Consider the following 18,777-nt stretch of genomic DNA (forward strand, 5'->3'; position numbering starts at 1 on the left):
AGGGACCCTCCTTAGAACTTTGGAGCTAGTTTTCCCATAGATAAGGGAGCCAAGGGTAGTACGAAACCTAAGCAGGACTCTTAGAATGGGAAAGTATCCTTAGCTTCTCTGGAACCTGCAGTTGATTAAGTCTTCTAGGTACTAATGGAACTCTAGGAGATGAGGAACTACAGTGGATCAGCCCAGCTAGGGCACTTATTGGAAATGTTGGCTAGTGATAGCAGGAGGGCAGCAGTTTCTTAACCTGTAACTGATCAATGAAAGACCACTCACAAGACCTAACTTCCTTAGTCTAACATTCAAGACTGTCACCATATGACCCAAACTTTTTAATCTCTCCTTTAAACACTCCCTCCTAAAACTTCATGTATATTCCTTCTTTAGCTTTTGTTACATCCCACAATCCATTAATAATAAATGGAAAAATCTAGAAATAAATAAGTCCTAAGTTTTAAATTGTGTGCCTTTTTGACTAGCATGATGAAATCTCACTTATCAAATCAACTGTCACACACCTCTTGTGTTCAAATAATCCTTACCTAGCAACCTAACACTGCCTCACAATGCCTAAGTCGTTCCCCTCACTTTATGTTATCACCTAGGTATTATATCATCTCACAACCTTACAACAATAAAGGTAGATACAGTAGAATAAAATTCTGAAGCTGGGTATGGTGAGACTTCCCTGTAATCCTAGTCACTTGTGAGTCTGAGGCAGGAGGATTGCGAGTTTGAGGCCAATGTAGGCAACTTAGCAAGACCCTGTCTCAAAATAAACTAAATGGGCAGGGGATATAGCTCAGTGATAAAACCAGGGTTTAATCCCTAGTACCACCCAAAAAGAAAAAATATATATATTTTAAAGGAGAGAGACCACATTCACATAACTTTCATTACAATATAATTGTTCTTGTATTATTGTTAATCTCTTACTGTGTCCAATTTATAAATTAAACTTTATTATACTTTATTTCTATACATATTATTGATACGTATAGTAAGAAATATATAATTTGGTACTGTTCACAGTTGCAGGCATCCATTGGGGGCCTTGGAATACATCCTTTTTGGATTAGGGGAACCACTACATAGAATAATTCCCTACACATTGTAGGTACTTAGTTACTGAATGAGTGGTGGCTATAAGGAGCCAGATCTCTCCTTGTGTCACCCTCCGACAGTGCTTTTCATCAGGGATCCCTGGGTGTTCGGTACCATTAACCCCAGTGACTTTTCCCAAATCAACCTTGTTAACTACACATTTTCTGATTGCATTATTGTTTTTCCGGCAGTTCCAAAACCAGATCTAGATTCATATGTGTTTCTGAGAGTGAAAGAACGACAAGAAAACATACTGGTAGAGCCAGAAACAGATGAGCAGAGGTGAGTGATATGTGTCTTTCTCAGTGGAAATACTCCTCGCAATGGAGAGCCAGCTTAATCTCTGCAGCTAAATTTTTTTTCCCTCCTTTTTCAGAGACTATGTGATTGACTTGGAAGAGGGCTCACAACACTTGATCCGATATAAAACCATTGCACCTCTCGTTGCTTCTGGAGCAGTACAGCTCATTTAAAAGTAAGCATGGAATTATAGGAAATATTAGAAACCTCTCATCACTTTGTGCCTAAGAACAACATCAAAATAGTTCTCCAAACAGACTTTTCTCAGCAATGCTGTGAATCACTTTGGCATTGAGATGAAGGAGTCTTAATATTGCTATAACGTCATCCCCATTTCTTGCCATTTTAGACAGTATCAGCAGATGGGGCCATTGCTCTGTTTATTCTGCAAACTAGGCAAATAAATATGCTGTTGCTTTGTGCACTTTTTTCTTGTGGCTTTTTTACTGTTGTTGTTCATAGCGTATTCATAAAAAGGGATCACTACCTATGATCAGAGGGATGTATTTAGCCCTAATCTGATGACAGTAGGAGAGTTTGTTAAACCTTTCTGGTAAGAGAACTAAATAGATTAAAGAAAACAGCTGTGGTCTACTATAATATGTCATTGGATCGTGTGAACTAACCTTTGGAACCTCCAGTATTGAACTTAAAACCAATTTCTGTCATGCTTAACTGAAAATCACAACTAAACCAATAAGCCATTATTACATTTGAGGTTCATGGCAGAAGGAACCTCAGGCCAGTTCTCAGCTAGTGGTTTCATGCAGTGTGATCTGGCTGTTGACCTGCAGCCCTTCCTGAGCATCAGGCAGCTTTGCCAGGCCAGCCTTCATCCATCTGGCCATTCTTGGCAAAGTGTCTGAGCAGAGCAGCATCAGCTGTCCCATAATGTGACTTTAGCAGTATCTTTTTTCTCCTTTATGTTCTTCCCTTTCTCCATGGAAATGAATAAAATGGACCTAATGTGAATGAAGAGTCTCACAGTGATACCTAAAGGCAGGAGATACAGACAACAAATGAATTACGACCTTGAAACATAATAAAAAGCAATCTGCATTCCAGTCTTTCTTGCTTAATGAAGTCAGCAGGTTTTCACTTACATAATATAGGCTGGGGAATAATCAGTAGAATATTGCTCTTATTTCCAAGAGAAATCAATAGGTAATAGCAAGGAAGCTTTTATGTGGATAAAAGCATTTGATATTCTTCTAGTGCTTTATGTTTTCCAGAGTGTTTTTATTCTCCAACTATTCATTAAATACATTGAGCATGCAGTATGTCAGACACAGATCAAGGCACTGGGGTTACAATTCTGAATATGTCTGACTTTGTCTCTGCTCAAATCATGTCATAAATGCCTTGCAGAAAATTAAAACAGAGTAACTCACCAGAAGGTGACCAGATTGGTGATGTAGGAGAATCTCAATGAAGAAACAGCATGTAGGCTCATACAGGCTGGACCCAGGTCATGTAGGACTTTGTTGGATCCCATTTGGTCCACACAGCAGTAAGTAAGCAGAGCTGGTATTAAGTGGTGGAAAACAAAGCAGATATTTAGTGTTAAGACTGAGATCAACCCAAGTCTTTCCTCCTCCTCAAGCTCCCCATGGTAGCATTAAGCAGGCAGGAGAGGAACCTGGGCTATAATCTAGAACAGTTATAAAGGCTTAATGTACCCAGCTGGTGGTGAATGTCTGTAATCCCAGCAAAATGGTGGCTAAGACAGGAGAATCACAAGTTTTAGGCCAGCCTCAGCAACTTGGCAAAACACAGTCTCAAAAATAAGTGGCACTAGGAATGCAGCTCCGTGGTAAAAGTCCCCTTTAGTTTAATCCCCCAGTACTCAACAAATAAAGTCAGTCTCTCGATAGATAGATAGATACTTGTAGATGGACACAATACCTTTATTTTATTTTTTAATGTGGTGCTGAGGATCGAACCCAGTGCCTCACATGTGCTAGGCAAGTGCTCTACCACCAAGCTACAACCCCAGCCCAATAAAGTCTTAATGTGTATATCAATCACTAGGAGATCGTGTTAAGATACAGATTCAGGTGGTGGTGAGAGGGATGTGGACCAGTGATAGAGGCCCTAGGTTCGATCTCTAGCATAAAAAAAAAAAAAAAAAAAAAAAAACATATATTCTGATTTGGAAGATCTGGAATGGATTCCAAGATTCCACATTTCTAGGGAGCTCCCAAGTTGTGCAGTTGTTTCAGGTCCAGGGACTACATTGAGTGGCAGGACTTCACACCTTCTTGGGCAGCTCTTGACATGCACATGCCAAGCTGCACAGGGGAGATGATGTTATCTCCTAAAACCACAAGGTGAACGGTTCCATTTCCTAAGTTGTTTCTTCAAAGGAAAACTCACTTGATATGTCATCTGTAAATAAAGGGGAAGTTGAATTTCAAAACCAAGTAGAAAGGGAAATGATATGGTTTAATTGACATTGACTTTAACTTTGCATGATTATTATATTGTTTTATTGTTAAAAACTCACTACTGAAAGCATTTCAGAACATTTTCATCAAATAATTACATCTTCCTTGATGTTAGGTTTTTATCACTGACCGAAATACCTGACAACAATTTAGAGAAGGAAAAGTTTATTTCAGTTCATGGTTTCCAAGGTTCAGTCCATGGTGGGCCAACACCATTGTGGTGTGTCCACCATGAAGCAGAACATCATGGCAGAAGGGCTTAGTGGAAGAGCACTACTCCACTCATGACTGCTAGGAAGCAGAAAAGGAAGGGAGAGAGGAACTGCAGGGAAGATGAAGTCTTCCAGGCCTCACCCACAGTGACCAACCTCCTCCAGCCACACCCCACCTGCTTACAGTTATAACCCAGTCAGTCCATTCAAAGGAGGTTGAACTGGTTGGGTTACAGCTCTCACAATTCAATCATTTCACCTCCAAACATTCCTGCCTTAACAGGGACACCTTGTATCCAGACAACAACATCCCTTATTATAATCTTGTCCCTTTGTAAGATAGCTCTTCCTTAGAACTCTTGCAGGTCTATACAGGTTTGTTCCAGCAGAGTATATCAACTGGGTTGATGCTGCAGCCTCTGCAATCAACCCAGCTCTAGCACCTCCCTTGAATGCACCTTCCTTTTACAATACATAAAAGTTGACCATAAAGCTTTCAGAGTAAATTTCAAAGCAAACACAGATATCAACTCTAAATATGTTCTTCAAATAGCTTGTCTTAGCTATTTGAACATTTGGAATTAAAGAATTGGCATTTAAATATATCTGATCAACCAGCTGTGAAAGTACTCACATAATATTTTTTTAAAAAGCTTTATTCTTTAATTGGGTTTGGTTTTTTTTGGAGATTCTGAGAATCAAACCCAGGTCCTCCCACATGCTAAGCAAGCACTCTACCACTGTACCCCAAATCAAAAACATCATTCTTATAAAAGCAAAATCAATATTCTGTACTTATTTAACAGATTTAGTTTCAGATAACTCAGCTATTTAAAAAAAAATGGATATTCCTTACAAGGCCAAAAAACTGCTGAGAGAATTTAAAGGAACATACTATCTGAAGATTCTGAAAGGACTAGTAATAATTAGTGTTGATTAAGTGTTTGCTATGAATCAGACTTTATGCATTAAGTAGATAAACTTGTAAATCTCGACAACCCTCTGCATGGGAGAATTTGAGGTTTTGGAATGGGCAGAAGAGATCACCAGATTTCCTTTTAATAGAATGCTTGTTCCCTGTGGAGTATGCACACATGTCTTCCAATAGGTCATTTTACAACCCTGAAAAGGTAAAAGTTGACTTACAGGAGCTGGGTGTGGTGGTGCATGCCAATAATCCCAGCTATATGGGAAGCTGAGGCAGAAGGATCACAAGTTTGAGGCCAACAAACTTAAAAAATGTGTGTGTGTGTGTGTGTGTGTGTGTGTGTGTGTGTAGCCAGCTTATCAAGACCATGTCTCAAAATAAAATTTAAAAATTGGCATAGAAACTTAAAATAATGTGCATATTTCCTGCCTCACTATGCAGTGATTCCTATTGATGGCAGTACAAATGAGTTTTGTCCTCTTTTTTAAAATTTCTTATTGATTTTTTTTATATCTTTATTTATTTATTTATTTATTTTATGTGGTGCTGAGGATTGAACCAGGGCCTCACACGTGTTAGGCAAGTGCTCTACCACTAAGCCACAATCCCAGCCCTGAGTTTTGTCCTCTTGAAAATAAGGTCAAATCTCCATGTGAAAAAGTTTTAACACTTTGCTGATTCTCACATTAAATAAAATCTTTGGCATGTGTTCATTTTGTGTCTCTGAGTGTTAACAATTTCCACCCTAGATGCTAAAAATATTTTAAATTTCTTATATGTTATATTCTTATAAGATAGATACTGTTGATATTCCTACTTTATAGGTGAGAAAACAAACTCATTTACTGAAGGCCACAAAACTGCTAAGCAATAGAAGTTGGATCAAATACCAATAAGCCCAGAGTTCCAAAGTCTGTCCTTTTAGTCATCTTGCCAGTACTGTTTCTTTCCACAAAAAGGAAAGAAGATCCAAAAAGTTTTGAGTTATGACAGCTTCAATGGAGTAAGTTCTAGTTTTCCAAAAAGACTTAGTTGAGGGAATAATACTACTACTCGCATTACTTTAGAGGATGTGGCATTTTTCGTAACATGGAAGTATTTTCACCTTTAAGCAGGTCATATTCTACAAACCACATTATTACAATTTTTTCCTAACTTGTTAGGATAAGGAAAACCTTTCAAAATAAATTCAGTACACAATTACATAAGTCTTGCCTCCTGTCTAGTTGTACAAAGTTCTACAGGAATGAAAATAAAAGTAAGTGACAGGATTGGGGATGTAGTTTAGTGATAGAGTACTAACCTTCCATGCCCAAGGCCCTGGGTGGGACACACACACATACACACACACACACACACACACACACACACACACACTAACCAGGCCGGATGGTGAATACCTGCAGTCCCTGAGATTTGGGAGGCCAAGTCAGCAACTTCAAGACTAACCTCAGAATCTTAATGAGCCCCTATCAGAGGATGCAGTTCAATGGTACGGTGCCCCTGGGCTCAATCCCCGGTATCATAAATAACTAAATACATGCTTCAATGATTACCCTACAGAAAAAGAAGGAGCAAAGGAGATTAATATTCATAGAGCATTTGTGAGTGGACAATGGGAAATTGTTTCCCACAAGTTACTCTTCTTAATCCTCATAACACCCCCATGAAGTCAGCTTTATCTCACAATTGTACCCCAGCTTCCCAGTCTAATTGTTTGTCCTCTTCCCTCAATAGTTTCTAATGTCCTTTTTGTATCTACAGTTTTACTATTTTTATTAAAATCACACCAAAATTCTTTAGAGAATTAATATACTCAGAATTTCATATTAGTAATACTGGAGAGAATGAGATGATTTAGACATACTCAGCCTAATGGTGTGCCTGCAGTCTAACTTCCAGAACAGGTCAAAAACTAAGGAAATGAAAAGTGGCATGTGCCACATCTAACTTCATTTGTTAACAAGCACAGCATGTGTTCCAGCCACTCAGGGCTCTCTTTATGGGCAAGTCTCTCTTTAACCAGACAAGTGGTTTGCCCTTCAGTCATCACTTTTGCCAATCTTCTGACATTTATCGCTTCCCGATCTCCAATCAACAACAGAACACTTACTCTTCAGTGAGCTCGGAACTCTTTAGTGACTTCAGAGGTGATAGACTGATAGCCACAGTTTTGTCAACGTTGAACAAATGAAACAAGAAAGAGCCTAAAGACTGTTTTGTCAGTCCATATCTCTTAGACCCCTGAGTTTTATTTCTGTTTCAAACTTGAACCCAGAAATTAGTATCCTGGATTAATTTTAGTTCCTTGCTTTTAGGCAAGAAACAGCCATATGAATTACACCTCTATGTCTTTTTAAGATTACAGCCAAAGACATTATCAACTACCTTATCCACTATTTTCTATGTAAGGTTTCATGTAATAAGTTTTTCTCAGAACTTAGTACAGTAAAAGTTTGTCTGTTCAGGTAGGTGTAATGGCAAACACCTGAAATCCCAGCTACTTGGGAGGCTGAGGCAGGAGAATTTCAGATTTGAAGCCAACCTTGGCAACTTAGTGAGACCCTGTCTCAAAACAAAAAATAAAAAGGGTTGGGGTTATAGCTCAGTGGTAGAGAACTCCTGAGATCAATCCCCACTACGGGGCGAGAGGAAGTTCGTCTGTTCAAACTTTGTGATTCATACAATCAGGCAGATTAATCCTGTGGGTTCTTCTTTCTGGCTTCCCCACCATAGATCACAAAGCTACTTAGCGTGCTTACTGCCTTACCCGGCTTCCTCCTAACAGGGCCCCTGTGGCTTTCCATAGTTTCTGATCTCCTTTTTCATGGTTCTTTTTTTTTTTCATTATTGTTTTGTGGTGCTGGGGCTCTAGCCCAAGTCTCATGCATGCTAGGCAAGCACTCTACCACTAAGTTATACCTCCAGCCCTCTTCTCTTTATACCTACAACTTTATTGTTCTATGTTGCCTTATTTTTAAAAACTACCCCTAATTTAGAGAAGAGTTAAATAAGGGATTAGTAAGTACATATTGTTAACTTGGATATACATTAATAATTTGAAGTACTCACTTCTTAAAACATATATGGGAATGAATAACTCATAAACCATTTCATGGAATACAAATTCTGATGTGAGTCACCTAAGCAAAAATGGCAGTAAAGGTAAGAGTTGTAGTATACTATCACTCTAGCACTTTTTTTTTTTCATAGAGTGAATAGGTCAGATAAATGACAGGTAAAATAGCAATCTCTGTGGCCAGGGAGGCTAGGGCAGAAAGATCGTGAGTTCAATGCCAACCTCAACAACTTTGCAAAGGTCTAAACAACTTAGTGAGACCCTGTCTCAAAAAATAAAAAGGGCTAGTGATGTGGCTGAGTGGTTAAGCATCCCTGGACTCAATCCCTGGTCAAAAAAAAGGAAAAAAAATAGACAATATATAAAAAAGAATTATGCCAGGCATGGTGATGCACTCCTATAACTGTGCAACTCAGGAGGCTGAGGCAGGAGGATCAAAAAGTTTGAGGGAAGCCTGAAAAACTTAGCAAGACCCTCTCCCCAAATAAAAATAAAAAAGTCTGCAGTTGTAGCTCAGTGATAATGCACCCCTGGGTTCAATCCCCAGTTCCAAAAAAAAAAAAAAAAGCAATATAGTAAGTATAACTCCATTCAATTTAGTAAACCAACATATATGGTCAGACATTGTATTATGTGCTATGTATAGGAGTAGAAAAGGTAGGACAGGTTTCCTCACCCTCCCAAGGATCACAACCCACACTCCTGTAGTAAAAGACAGAATAAAAGAGAAAAGTGGGTTGGGGTGTACTCAGTTGGTAGAGCACTTGCCTCACATGATGAGACCCTGGATTTGATCCCAGCACTGCAAGAAAGAGAGACCAAAAAAAGCATAACCAAATTATTTAATCAATTTTACATGAAATGGGAACCTCCAGAAATGAAGAGCCCAACACCCTGGGAAAACTTTTTACGCTTAAGTTTGATGAACAGACATCCATGTAGAAATGTGATACAACCAAGGCAATGGACTGAGGGGGGAAACCCAGCAAAGTCTGTCAGTTCAGATTCTTCTTGGCCTCTTGGGTGACATTCTTCCTACCAGGTGTGGGGCAAAAACCCTCTAGAATGCAGGTCTTTAAGGGAGAAAGGAGAAAGTGAGCTTTCTAGATTTTATGGCTTGTCTTGGAAAAGACAGTTTCTAGTTTCCATGCCCCACCTTGGAAAGAGGAATTCTAGTTTCACTCTTTGGCTTCAGAGGAGAAAAAAGAACAAGAGACAGGAGGGCAGAAGTAGGTCAGAGAAACCTTGCTTCTGAGGACTTCCAATCTCCTTTATTTCAAAGTGATCAGCATCCAAGGCACCATATTTTGGGGGTATCATTTTATGAACTGCAACATGTAGGTCAGAGAAGAAAGTCCCTAACTTAAAAGCAGTGGAAGTGTCTACTAAAGCAGATATACAAGAACACAAACCACAGTATAATATGCTTTTACAAAGGTCAGAATAGACCACTGATAATACCAGGGACTTGGGAGGCTGAGGCAGGAGGATCACATTTCAGGTCAGCCTCAGCAATTCAGTGAAGTCCTGAGCATCTTAGTGAGACCCTGTCTCAAAATAAAAAATAAAAAGGACTGGGAATGTAGCTCAGTGGTAAAATTCCCTGAGTTCAGTCCCCAATATCAAAACAAAACACACACACACACACACAATTATCAACATAGTAATAGACACAGGGAGTTATGAAAAAACACAAGAAGAACTATAATGACTAGAAGAAACATGGAAGCTTCCCAAAGAGGCTTTGTATGAGCTGAGATTTGAAACACTGGAGTCAGAGTAAGTCAGGACTAGAAGGGAAGAGGGGACAGCTACATGGGACAAAAGCTGCCATGTGCAAAGGCACAGAAGTCACAGGGCAGAGACAGCAGTCTGGGAACACCTTAAGTTGTTGAGCCTGGCAAGAGCATAGATGAGACTGGGGTATGGGAGGAGAGGTGGTTTCCCCTGTTATTGTGTGTGTCATGGGAGACCTAGGTTAGGAGACCTGAGTCTTACAGGAGTCTCCTGTACCATGCTAAAGAGTTTGGAATTCTCACTAAAACATTGGGGAGACTCTGAAACACTTTAAGTTAAGATCTGATAATAATGTCAGATTTACATTTTTAGAAATCTAATTTACATTTAGAAATATGCTGCTGGCAACTTTGGAGAATGGAGGCCAGACCAGAGGCTTAGCAGCCAGGGGCTGGGCTGGTAATCCCATGAGAAGCAATTAGAGCCTTGTAGTACATAAAGGTGGAGAGAACATGGCAACAAGCAAGGACTTCTGCCTCTTCTGCTGGTGAACCAGGTAATTGGGATCAACTGGCACACTGAAGAGAGGCTTTTTTTTTTTTTTTGCGATATTTGCTTAATTTTTTTTTTTTATAATTTGATGAAAAGATTTTTTTAAACATCAAAGGACTAATGAGCTGGTAAGGAAGTTTTGCACCAAGAACTAGGAAAAGACAAAAATCAAGAGGTTAAAGTATAGCATTTGTCCCAGCAAAGTGGTAGCTGAGGGACTCGGCTGTGCTTCCAACAGAAATTTTCCACTTGGCTTCAGGGATTACTTGATTTAGGGGATCCATGAACTTGGTTAAGAAAACAATTAGGCTGAGAGAGGCAGCAAGATGACAGAATAGTTGGTTCCCTAGTGGCTCCTTGGCATGAACCAATAAAAGCAGACAGGCAGCTTTTCAACTAGGTGGGTGAATGATCAAGAATTGGGGGGGAGACTTTACTGGAATGTAATACTTGACACTCAAAACAGATCAGAGACTCAGGAGATCTTGGATAATAAAATAAGAGGAAAAGATCTGCAGCCCCAGAGCCACGTTAGAGGCCGGAGACACAAACCAGAATCATGCCTACATGAACACAGTAAAACAATAAAGGAATTAAAGGAACCCCTAATCTCAGGAAGACTGAGGCATGTTGGAGTATAGAGAGCTTAGAGATCAGAAACACTGCTTAGAAATAATAAGCTGTACTGCACAGTATCCACGTCTGGGGAGTATTTAGGGAAGCTACCATGTGATGTGCATGGAAGGAACCATTTTGCAGCTGTGGCACCAGGGCCAGCAGCTGGTGGGGCTGATTACTGGCAGAACTAAGTCTGTCCAGAAAAACAAGCTGGGCAAACACACTGCATGACAGAGAGTGTGCCTAAGTAACCAGGAGAAAATCAAGCATAGAGAGGAGTTTACACAGGGGAATACTGGTCACAGAAACCACCTGGCTTCCCCCAGTCTGGGTGTTTGGAAGACTGGCTAGAAGAGAAGTGCCTGACCAGGAATTAGAAAGGGCAGGGGCAAGAGAGATCAAGTCTGGAGACTGAATCAGAGACAAGGAATCAGGGGGTCTGCAGATGAAGTAGTAGGCTAAGAACAGGCTCCTACACCATTACAAGTGGAACCCAAAGGAGATTCCTGGGGTGCAGTCTTCCAGCATGGACTGTTAATTGCAGGGCTTGAAGGTGAGCTGACTTAATCTCCAGACCAATTAGCATCCTGCGAAGAGATTGGAGCATACCTAAACCTTCAATCAGCCTCTAAGAGTTCCGCCTACAGGACTTACCTTCTCAACCATACCCATCCTGAGGGTGGAGCTAGCATCAAAATCCAGACAAACCTACCTAACTGCTGAGAAGGGAAGCTGAGAAACTTTTGAAGTCCAAAGGAATCAACTGTTCAATTTTTCATCAAGATCCTTTTTCTTTTTCTCTCTCACATTTCTAACCATTTTTGAAACCAAGTATTTTTCATGCATCAGTTTATTGAATACTGGGATGCCTGAATAGTATATTTCAGTTTTGTTGCATATTGTTTTATTTTTACCTTTTTCTATTTTTATTTTTTTCTTTTCTTTGGGTTTTTAAACATTTTTACTTTATGCATATTTTTCCTCTCACTTATCTGTTTCCCTGGATTCTTTCTCTTTTTTCTCCTGCTAACAGCCAGACTTTATTAATTCTTTTTTCACTCTTCCTATAGTCTTTTACTTCTATCTTCTCTCTTCCTTCCTCATAAACATCACATCCTACACCACTTCTATTCTCTCTGTCCACCATTTGAAATTTTTAACTCTTTTGCAAATTTACTGTATAGATTGTAAACAATAATTGAACGCATCATTTCTGTTTCTTGTGACAAAACTGTAGACATCTTAATAGAAGCTATTTGGCTTAAGGCTGTATATTGTTTATATTAGGTGCTGTTGTTTCCCCCGTAAAGGCAAGGTACTGGAAACCTTCAGGGACACTATAAGTCTGTGGGGTAGAAATTGTACTATCTCAGGTCCACAGTGCTAGATGGGTAGACACAAGGGGACAAATCGCCTCAAACAAACCAAGATGCTCCAACAATAGAACCCATTGAAAACACAGTAGAAGAAGGTCAGAGAGGGAGTTTAGAATGTACATAGTTAAATTGATCTGTGATGTAAAGGACAATGTAAGGAGTGAAATCAGAGATAAAATTCAGGAGGTGAAAGAGCACTTCAATAAAAAGAGATTCTAAAAAGAAATCAAGCAGAAATCTTCAAAACGAAGGAAGACAAATCAAATTAAAAATTCCACGGAAAGAACCACCAATAGACTAGACCACTTGGAAGACAGAACTTCAGGCAATGAAGACAGAATATATAATCTTGAAAATAGGGTTGACCACAGAGAGAAGATGTTAAAAAAACATGAACAGAATTTCCAAGAATTATGGAATAACATGAAAAAAACCCAAATTTAAGATTTATCAGGATAAATGAAGGCATGGAAGTACAAACCAAAGGAGTGGTCAATCTTTTAAAAAAATAATATCAGAAAAATTTCCAAACTTAAAGAATGAAAGGGAAAATCAAATACAAGAGGCTTATAGCACCCCAAATATACAACAGACCCACACCAAGTCACATTATAATGAAAATGCTTAACATAAAGAATAAGGATAGAATTTTAAAATATGTGAAAGAAAAATATCAGATTACATATAGGGGAAAGACAATTTGAATTTCAGCTGATTTCTCAATCCAGACCCTCAAAGCTAGGAGGTCCTGGAATAATACATACCAAACTCTGAAAGAAAATGGATGCCAACCAAGAATTCTATATATAGCAAAATTAAACTTCAGATTTGAAGATGAAATAAAAACTTTCCATGATAAACAAAAGTTATAAGAATTCACAATTAGAAAGCCTGCATTACAGAACATTCTCAACAAAATATTCCATGAAGATGAAATGAAGTTGGGTGCAGTGGCACACACCTGTAGTCAGGAGGATCTGGAGTTCAAAGTCAGCCTCAGCAAAAGAAAGGTACTCAGGCAACTCAGTGAGATCCTGATTCTAAATAATATACAAAATAGGGTTGGGGATATGGCTCAGTGGTCAAGTGCCCCTCAATTGTTCAATCCCCAGCACCAAAAAAAAAAAAAAAAAGATGAAATTAAATAAAAAAGTGAAAACCAGCAAAGGGAAGAACTACATTAAAGGAATAATCAATCAAAGGAGAAACTAACTCAAATTAAAAACCAGAAATAAACCAAAATGGCCAGGAACACAAATCATATCGCAATTATAATCTTGAATGTTAATGGCCTAAATTCATCAGTCAAAAGACATAGACTGGCAGATTGGATTAAAAGCAAGACCCAACAATACACTGTCTCCAAGAGACTCACCTCATAGGCAAAGACATCCACAGACTGAAGGTAAAAGGTTGGGAAAAACATGTCACTCACATGGAACATGTAAACTAGCAGGGGTTTCTATCCTCACATCAGATAAAGTGGACTTCAAGCCAAAGTTAATCAGAAGGGACAAAGAAGGACATTTCATATTGCTTAAAGGAGTTACACATCAACAAAACTTAACAATAGTAAATCTTTATGCCCCAAACAGTGGAGCATCTGCATATGTCAAACAAACCCTTCTCAATTCCAAGAATCAAATAACTACAACACAATAATACTGGATCACACCTCTCTCACCACTGGATAGATCCTCCAAACAAAACTAAATAAAGAAGATATAGAACTAAAAAATACAATTGATATTTTATACTTAATAGACATACATAGGATATTTCATCCATAAGTGACTGAATATACTTTCTTCTCAGCAGCACATGGATATTCTCTAAAATAGATCATATCTTATGCCACAAAGCATCTCTTAGAAAATATGCACACAAAAAAGATAATACCCTGCATTCTATAAGATATAGTAGAATGAAATTAGAAATCAATGATAAAATAAAAATAGAAGCTACTCTAATATCTGGAGACTAAATAATATGCTATTGAATGACAAATGGATAGCAGAAAAAATCAGGAATGAAATAAAAAAAATACTTAGATGTCAACAAGAATAGTAATACAACGTATCAAAATATCTGGGACAGTGTGAAGGCAGTGCTAAAAGGAATGTTCAATGCATTGAACTCATTCATTAAAAGAATAGAAAGTCAACAAATAAATGACCTAACATTATATCTCAAAGCCCTAGAAAAAGAAGAGCAAATCAATACCTAAAGCAGTAGAAGGCAGGAAATAATTAAAATCAGAGCTGAAATCAATGAAATTGAAACAAGAGAAACAATTTAAAAATTGACAAAAAGTTGGTTCTTTGAAAAAAAATAAAATTGATAAACCCTTAGCTATACTAACAAAGAGAGAGAAAACTCAAAATACTGAAATTTGTGATTAAAAAAGGAAATATCACAATGGACCCTACTTAAATACAGAGGATAATCAGAAACTATTTTGAAAATTTATACTCCAATAAAATAGAAAATCTTGAGGACATCAACAAATTTCTAGAGTCATATGACTTACCCAAATTTAATCAGGAGGATTTACGAAATTTAAACAGATTAATTTCAAGCAATGAAATAGAAGACACCATCAAAAGCCTACCAATTAAGAAAAGCCCAGGACCAGACAGATTCTCATCCAAGTTCTACAAGACCTTCAGAGAAGAACAAACACCAATACCAATAAATTATTCTGTGAAATAGAAAAGGAGGGAACCCTACAAACTCATTCTATGGAAGCTAGTATCACTCTGACAACAAAGCAGACAAAGATACATCAGGGAAAGAAAACTTCAGACAAATATTCCTCATGAATACAGATGCAAAAATCCTCAATAAAATTCTGGCAAATAGCATACAAAACATATTAAAAGATAGTGCACCAGGATAAAGTGGAGTTCATCCCAGGGATATAAGTTTGGTTCATTGTATAGAAATTAATAAATGTTATTCATCACATCAATAGACTTGAAGACAAAAATCATATTATTATCTCAATAGATGCAGAAAAAGCATTTGACGAAACATAGCACTCCTTCATATTCAAAAAACTAGAGATAGTAGGAACATACTTCAACTTTGAAAAAGTTATCTATGACAAACCCAAGGCTAACATCATTCTAAATGGAGAAAAATTGAAAGCATACCCTCTAAGAATTGGAAAAAGACAAGATGCCCTCTTTCACCACTTCTATTCAACATCATTTTTGAGACTCTAACCACAGCAATTGGACAGAAGAAAGAAATTAAAGGGATATGAATAGGAAAAAAAGAACTCAAACTATCACTATTTGCCTACAACATGATTCTATATTTAGAAGACTCCAAAATTTCACCAGTAAATTCTAGAACTAATAAATGAAGTCAGCAAGGTAGCAGGATATAAAATTAACCTCCATAAGTCAAATGAGTTCCTTTACATCAGTGATAAATCCACTGAAAGATAAATTAGGAAAACTACTCCATTCACAATAGCCTCAAAAAAAATTAAATAAACTACTTGGGAATGAATCTAACAAAAGAGGTGAAAGACCCTCCCTTAATGAAAACTACAGAACACTAAAGAAAGAAATTGAAAAAGACTTTAGGAGATGGAAAGATCTCCCATGCTCTTGGATAGGCAGAATTAATATTGTCAAAATGGCCATACTAACAAAAGCATTATACAGATTTAATTCCTATTAACATCCCAATGACATTCTTCATAGAACTAGAAAAAGCAATCATGAAATTCATTTGTAAAAATAAGAGACCTAGAATAGTCAAAGCAATCCTTAGCAAGAAAAGTGAATACTAGACCTTATACTACAGAGTCATAGTAACGGAGGGCATGATATTGGTACCAAAACAGACATGCAGATCAATGAATAATACAGAATAGAAGACACAGAGACAAACCCACATTAATACAGTAATCTCATACTAGACAAAGGCACCAAAAACATGTTAGAGAAAAGATAGCTTCTTTAACAAATGGTGCTGAGAAAACTGGAAATCCATATGTAGCAAAATGAAATTAAACCCCTAACTCTCACCCTGCACACAACTCAACTCAAAGTGGATCTTAGACACTAAGAAAGAGACCCTGTGCCTAATGGAAGAAAAAGTAGGCCCAAATCTTCACCACATCAACTTAGGAACTAACTCCCTTAACAAGACTCCTAAAGTTCAAGAAGTAAAATTAAGAATCAATAAATGAGATAGTCAAACCAAAAGCTTTACAGCAAAGGAATCAATAACATGAAAAAAGATTTTCTCCCTACAGAATGGGAGGAAATCTTTACCACATGTACATGTACCTCAGACAGACCACTAATTTCCAAGATATGTAAAGAACTCAAAAAACTTAACACTAAATAAAAAATAACCTAATCAATAAATGGGCTAAGGAACAGAACAGACACTTCATAGAAGAAGAAGTACAATCAATCAACAAATATGTGAAAAAATGTTCAACATCTCTAGCAATTAGTGAAATGCAAATCAAAACTACACTGAGATTCTAATCAGAATGGCAATTATCAAGGATACAAGCAACAATAAATGTTGGTGAGAATGGATAAAAATGTACACTCATACATTGCTAGTGGGACTGCAAATTGATGTAACCACTCTGGAAAGCAGCATGGAGATTCCCCAGAAAACTTGGAATGGAACCACCATATGACTCAGTTATCTCACTCCTCAGTTTATACCCAAAGGACTTGAAATCAACATATTGTAGTGATACAGCTATATCAGTGTTTATAGCAGCTCAATTCACGATAGTTAAACTATAGAACCAACCTAATGTGCCCTTCAACAGATGCATGGATAAGGAAAATGTGGTATATATATATACACAATAAAATATTACTCAGCCTTAAAGAAGAATGAAATTATGGCATTTGCCGGTAAGTGGGTGGAACTAGAGAATATCACGCTAAGCAAAATAAGCCAACCCCAAAGGACAAAAGGCTGAATGTTTTCTCTGATATTTGAAAGTTAATTCACAATAATGAAAGGGGACTAGGGAAGAATAGAGGTACTTTGGGTTATACAGAGTGGCAAGGAGGGAGGGGAGGGGTAAGGGGATAGGAAGAATAATAGAATGAATTAGACATTTTGACCCTCTGAACATATATGATTACATGACTGATATAATTCTATATCATGTACAACCAGAAGAATGAGAAATTATACTCCATTTATGTATGATGTGTCAAAATGCATTCTACGGTCATGTATAAATAATCAGAACAAATAAAAATACTAATAAAAAAGAAAACAATTAGGCTGGGACACACATGTTCCGAGGTTATATCCTGCACCATCTTGAGACTCTGCCAGCAAGAAGGCCATGACCAGATATGGACCCTCAATCTTGCACTTGCAAATCTGTGAGTCAAAATAAATCTCCTTTCTTTACAACTCAAAAAAAAAAAAAAAGAAAGAGGTGTTGGGGATGTGGCTCAGCGGTAGCGCGCTCGCCTGGCATGCGTGCGGCCCGGGTTCGATCCTCAGCACCATACACCAATAAAGATGTTCTGTCTGCCGAGAACTAAAAAAAGGATAAACATTAAAAAATTAAAAAAAAAAAAAGAAAGAAAGAAAAAAGAAGAGAAAAAAAAAGAACAACAAAGAAAAGAAAGAAAGAGAGAGGGAAGTTAAGGCAGGATTGCAAGTTTGAGGCCAACCTCAGCAATTGAACAAGACCCTGTCTCAAAAAAACAAAGAAGACCTTGTACATATAATATGTCAAAATACATTCTACTGTCATGTATATATCTAAAAAGAACAAAAATATTTAAAAACTAAAATAAGTAAATAAATGATTTTAAAAAATAAAGAGCTGGAGATGTAGCTCAGGGATAGCATACCAAAGCTCAATCCCCAGTCCCGAAGGAAAAAAAAACAAGGAAGCAACTGAACAATTACATCTTTCTTTGCACTAATCTCTAAATGCAGCTTAGACTTCTGTTTTGTTATGAATCTAGGCAATAAGCCACAGTAATATTATCAGTACGTGTGACTCTGTCACCAACAGAAATCAGATATTTTCCTACCACATTTATAGTTGTCACAGATATCTCAAAATGTCATTTATATTCAGCACTGTTTCTAAATTATGTGTCAGTTGTTAGACTGCTGCTAGAACTTGTTATTTGATGCATTGAGAAAGAAGCGCATGTGTTACAATCATCACAAAATTTTTCAATGTTTTCATAACTGTATTTCAATATAATAGTTCTTCTTTCTATTGCTATATGTTTTATTTTAAACCATTTAAAGCATTGATAAGGAGTTCACAGCTTCAACAGACTGCCCAAAGGGTCTATGGAATAAGAAAAGTTAAGCATTTCTAGCCTAGAGGGAGTGAGGGAGAGTGGTTGGAGTTCAGGGCCTAAAAAGGGCAAGAATTCTGGTAAACCACTTTGAA

At 37.6% G+C, this 18,777-nt stretch overlaps 1 protein-coding gene across 2 annotated transcripts in view; it reads left to right on the top strand.

The window, feature by feature from the left end:
- Gins4 (GINS complex subunit 4) overlaps positions 1-18,777 on the top strand; it is a 42,267-nt gene that overhangs the window by 13,643 nt on the left and 9,847 nt on the right. The window contains exons 7-8 of one of the 2 annotated variants that reach the window (XM_026409341.2): positions 1,293-1,383; positions 1,478-1,576. In XM_026409341.2, the coding sequence (XP_026265126.1) occupies positions 1,293-1,383; positions 1,478-1,574 (188 nt within the window). In that variant the 3' untranslated portion in view covers positions 1,575-1,576. Of the gene's footprint in view, positions 1-1,292; positions 1,384-1,477; positions 1,795-18,777 lie in introns of those variants that run through there. The other variant, XM_026409340.2, reaches the window with a different exon arrangement.

This window comes from Urocitellus parryii, chromosome 14 (assembly GCF_045843805.1).
Source record: "Urocitellus parryii isolate mUroPar1 chromosome 14, mUroPar1.hap1, whole genome shotgun sequence".
In the NCBI taxonomy this organism is placed as follows: domain Eukaryota; kingdom Metazoa; phylum Chordata; class Mammalia; order Rodentia; family Sciuridae; genus Urocitellus; species Urocitellus parryii.